At 45.7% G+C, this 5,364-nt stretch overlaps 1 protein-coding gene across 1 annotated transcript; it reads right to left on the reverse strand.

The window, feature by feature from the left end:
• Positions 1–2,620: 2,620 nt before the first annotated feature.
• LOC111159240 (RNA binding motif protein, X-linked like 2) lies at positions 2,621–3,790 on the reverse strand. The gene has a single exon (XM_022521676.1). The coding sequence runs from the start codon at positions 3,788–3,790 to the stop codon at positions 2,621–2,623; it is 1,170 nt and encodes a 389-aa protein (XP_022377384.1).
• Positions 3,791–5,364: the final 1,574 nt, after the last annotated feature.

The raw sequence follows: 5,364 nt of genomic DNA on the forward strand, positions 1-5,364 counted from the left end.
CGTACCCCCTTCAACTTGACTAGGCATTGCCAAAATTATTTCCAGTGATTATGTCAATTTATACTTCTATCAAAAAGGTATCTGTCCTTTTGCTGCCCCCTTTTTTTCTTGGTGTTTTTCTTTCTAGATGGTTCCTAAGCATTCTTTTGGAACTTATTTCAATGCAAATAAATTCTTCCAATCTATGGTTTGATATTTCACTGTTAAGTATCCTATCATAAAAAAATATCTTAAGGTGGAAAATTCTATCAACATTTTCCTTCTAGGATTGTGTTTTATGTCTTAAAAAGTTCTCTACCCCAGTGTGATACATTTCTTCTTTATTTTCTTCTAAGTTTTTGAAAAATTTCCTCTTCAGAATTAAATCTTCAAATCATCTAGAATGTATTTTTGTGTATGCTGGGTTAGGGAATCTCATTTTATATTTTTGCAAAGAGACAGCCATCAAAAACAAACAAAAAAGTCCATCCTTTCATCAGTGACTTTCAAAGCTACCTGTCATATATCATGTTTTCATATGCAAGTGGGCCAGTTTCTAGGCTCACTGTTTTGGCTCTGTTGGTCTGTCTATCCTTGTCTGTTGATATTACACAGCTTAAATTACTCTAATTTTGTAATGAGTTTTGGTATCTGGTAAGGCCAGTCTTTTCTAATTGTTTTTTTCAGAATTGCTGTGGCTCTTCTTGCTCTTTATTCCACCATATAACTTTTAGAATTGTTAGCTAAATCTCCCAATAGTGTCTTTTTCTTACCTGTTTCTTAATCATTTGTTTGTAGTGAATTGAAGCTTCTTTTTTTTTTTTTCATTTTGTGGCCAGTTGACCAAATCTTTTATTCAGTATTCCATCGTTGATCACACCAACAAATAGGTATTATCGAGAAAGAGAAGAGAGCTGTGTGGAAAAGTCATGTTGTAACTTCCTTTGAAGTTGTATTGATTTTCCAAATTAATTTGGTGAGATTGAGAAGAGTTACAATAAAAACTGTTCCCAACCACAACATGATACAAACCTCCCATTTATTTAGTCTTCTTTCAGGTCCTTTAATAAACATTAACAGCTTTTCCATAAAGCTGTTACACATTTTTGTCAGACTGATTTCTGGACTTTATTTTAAAGCTATTTCCTGCATTTGATCTTCTGGGCCACCAATGCAGCCTTTGCTGTAATTCACCTACTTTATTATTTTGTCACAAAACCATATTTTCAGAGTTGTGTATGTGAGTGTGGTACATTCAGATCTCTTTAAGAACTTCGTTGTTCAAATGCTCATCTATTTCCTCCAGCAATTATTATGCAGAACATGAATCCTACTATTTTAACCTCATCCTTTTTCTCTGGTGGCTACCAGAGCTCCTTGACTGTGCAATTACCTTTCTCTCAAATAAATGGGAAATTCCACAGGTGCTGACTGGAAAAGGTGTTTCTTGCCCTGAGCTTGGGGTGGAAAGAGGAGGTTGTTACATCCCTCCTGAGGCACTCTGGAGGAAGCCTCTCTGATTTCTGTCTGCTCAAGCCCTTCTGCCCACGTTAACAGTACACTCAACCCATCCCCTTGCCTTTTGTGAACAGGCAGACCCAAGTCCCTCATACCAGGATGAAATCCTCAGATGATGAAATACCAAGCTCTCTTAGGAACTCTCTGAGCTTCTGAGCTCTGATGTTGCTCACATTTGATTCCTCCACCCCTGGGGGCAGAATCCTATTTCTCTCCACAGGAGCCAGCAGGTGGCTCTAGAGCCAAGGGCAAGTAGCTTGGAGTTAGAAATGGAAGCCATATGATCCCCAAATCGACTACTTGTGTATTTTCTACTTATTTCTTAGTAATTTGTTGGTGGTGAAAATAAATGCTATTAATTGATGTTTTTCTGGGATTTTTGCAGCTCTGTGGTTGGCTGGCCAAATCTTTAATTTGGTATTCCATTCTCGTTCAACACATATGAACAGTATTTTGGGGACAAAGGGATCAGGAATTCCTGCAGATTCCCAAAGTAAAGGCAAAAAACCCCAAAATATGGCCAGTATTGTCCACTTGCTTTTTTTTTTTTTTTTTTTTTAGACTTACAGAGTGTATAGAACTTCCTTTAAATAAGCATTTAAGTAATTTTTGTTGTTGCTGCTGGTCATTTTTCTTTCAAAATATCGGGAACACTGAGCCTGGGTTTGAAAGATACACCCTGAAATCTTAAGAGTAGCATACACTAATTCCCTCCCACTCTTCCCCCAAAAATCTATTGGTTTGAATTAACAGAATGATCCGTTTTTCCATTTTTTGAGACTTTTGTAAAAGATCTTAGAACCGTTTGTCTCATTTTTCAGGAAAATTTAGAAGGGAGGAAGCCTTTAGAAGAATTTTTACTTGAAAATATAAGAAGACTAGTACGCAGGTTCAAGTCTTACACTTTTAACATGAGCTTGTTGAAAGAAACGTTAACAATTCCAAAACGCAATTAAACGAGCTTTAACTTTTTCCTCCCAAAAGCACAAAAATCATGGAGAGGAGGTTAACAGAAAATTCTTAAAAGATAAAAACAACTCTTCCTTGTACTAGTCCTTGGGTAGTTTACCAGGGCACAGACTCTTCGTTGAAAACGGCATTTTGGTCCCAAGTCTGTCGGTACTTAGTATCTGCTGCGGCCTCCCCCTCTCTCCGAGCGGCTTCCCAGGCGGCCTCCGCCCCTGGGGATCCTGCGGCCAGAGCGGCTGTAAGAATCGCGCGGGGGAGGGCACCCCCTTTCCAAGGACGGGGAGAGCCCGCGGTCGGCTCTGCCTACCCGGTCGCGGCCCCTCGAGTAGCGGTCGCTGCGGCCGCCGCCGTAACCGTCGCGGCCGCCGCCGTAGACGTCAGGCGAGCAGCCGCGGTACTCGTCGTAGCGGCCTCCTCCGCCGTAAGAAGGCGGGGGCCCCCGCGCTGTGGCGGCACCGCGCGGGTCTCCGTAGCTCTCGAAGGGGTCTCGGTAGGAGCCTCCACTCGGGTGGTCCGCGTAGTCACGGTCGCGCCCCCCATAGCTGTCTCGGTCGCCGTAGCCTCTCGACGGGCAGTCGTCCCGGGCACTGGCGTGGCCGTAATCGCGGTAGGTGTACTCTCGGGGCGAGGGAGCAAACTCGCGGGGGTAGTCTCGGCTCGAGTAGCCGTCTCTGGGCGAGTAGCCCTCCTCCCGGGGGCCCAGGTAGGGGTCGCGGCGCAGAGGCGGCGGTTCTCGGCGCGGCGGGCCCGCATAGCCGTCTCGTCCCCGCGCGGCCGTAGCCCGCCCGCGCATTCCGCCGCCACCGCTGCAAGCCGGGCCCGACGGTGCAGCCCTCTTGGGGGGCGGCCCGGCCCTGCGCGGTGGCGGGCCGCGCTTCATGGGCAGCGGGGCCCTGGAGGGCCGCGGATCGAAATCCCCCGCGTAGCTGCCGTCGTCCGCCGGCCCGCCCCGGGACGGGGGTCGCCGCGGGCCTCCGCCGCCCCCGCGGGTCCCGCGCAGGCCCCTCGGGCGACCGCGGCTGCGGGACGGCGGCGGCGCGCCCCGTCGCCCGCTCTCAAACGCCGGCTTGGTGGCCTGGGCCACCTTGATGGCCTTACCATCCAGGGACTTGCCGTTCATGTCTCTGACGGCGGCCTTGGCGTCCGCGGGGCTTTCGAAGGTGACGAACGCGAAGCCCCTGGACTTGCTGGTTTCTCGATCTTTCATCAAGAGAACCTCGCTGATGCGCCCATACTTGCCAAACGCGGCCTCTAGGCCTTTTTCATCGGTTTCGGGGTTGAGTCCCCCAATGAAAAGCTTCCCGGGGCGATCTGCCTCAACCATGTCCGCCGGTTGAGGGATCGGTGGCGGGGGTGGGGAGAGGCGAGGGGACGGCACCCGGCGTGGCCTGGACGGCACCCGTCGCTCGTCGACGGCGTCTCCTACCGGTCAGGCAGCGCGTCGTCGCGGAGCCCCAGAACCGCGGTTGGCGGCCCCGCTGCGCAATCGGAACGCAGGGGTGTGTGCCTTTGGGTCTGGGTGCGCAACCTGGCGGGGCTCTTTCTAGTGGTGATTGGCTGGTGGTCCCGGGGGGGGGGGGGCACCTTCGGGGAAAGTCTTTCAACTTGGGCTTCTTGACCTGTCCCTGGCTTACTGTCTTTTAATTCACTCCTAAAAGGTCAGTTGCGAAATGAAAAAAAAAAATTTTTTTTTTAATTCCATTAGTCTTAATGAGAAAAATTATAGTGCATTCTGATTCAAGTAACCTAAACAATTTTCAAACAGGAAAAAAAAATCCACTGAAAAATGAAATAACTTTAAAGTTTAAAAACGCTGTTCATACGTAAAATGTATTCAGAATTTTGTACTTATCAGTGGGGAAGAGAAGACTTGGTTGGGGCGGGGGGTGGGGGGAGTTGGTTGCTGGACTAGGAAAAAGAGGGAGTCGTTCTTTGGATGCACCATTTTCCTGTTCTGCGCCATTTTCTTCAGTTTGCCAGCCTTCAAAGGCCTCATAGTTTTATGTAGTACTGCCCTTTAATATAAAGATACTGCACGGAAAGTCACCTTTAGGGAAAATAAGGGGACAGAGCTCCGGGACATTCCTCACCCCTGAGCAAGCAGAACAAGCTAAAGCCCTTGCCTCTTCCTCTCCGAAGAGGAAGTACATCTCAGGGAAACAACATTTTGGGTTTACACAAATGACACAATTCAGATTTGCTCCTTACAGTATTCTCTGAATGGAACTAAGTGTGAAGAGTAACTTGGTGAACATAGCTTTGCCTGAGATTCTGACTTCTAAAACTACTTTCTAAAAAAACCTGTAGTGTATTTGGGGGCTTTTTAAAATAACAAATTAGCTTTTCAAAGGCTGCTATGTGAAAAGTTAACTGAATAGTCATGAGAAGTATTCGTGTATGTAATATGTGTACATATACATGTGTATATGTGTTCCATTGGTTTACTGCAACAGCTACATAATGTTGAAAGAGGTAGTGAAAGCAGGAATTTTTATGATATTTCTGACTTTAAATGCATATATTTGGAAGGTTTTAAGATTATTTTAATGTGCATGAATGTAAGTTAAATGCATCACATCAATTCATGAAATGAGTTGCACTAACAGATTTTATTATCATTATACTTCTAAGGTAAGCCTACCTGGTCAGAATGTATTTATTTTTAAATAAATTTTTGTTTGCTCACACTTAGAAATTTTACAGTTCTCAGCATAAAGGGCATTGGCCTAAAATCTTCATTCCCTTATTGAGCTGGGAAGATTTTTGCCTAAGTTTCTTCTAGTTTTGAATCTATTCAGATTTTTAAAACTTTGTTCGTGACTTGGTTTTTGAAGGATACACTTTTCTAAGTTACTAATTTTTCTTTAATTTGAAATTTTATTTTATGTATAGCTGTGT

This window comes from Enhydra lutris, unplaced genomic scaffold (assembly GCF_002288905.1).
Source record: "Enhydra lutris kenyoni isolate GAN:26980312 unplaced genomic scaffold, ASM228890v2 scaffoldscaffold68, whole genome shotgun sequence".
NCBI classification, from domain to species: domain Eukaryota; kingdom Metazoa; phylum Chordata; class Mammalia; order Carnivora; family Mustelidae; genus Enhydra; species Enhydra lutris.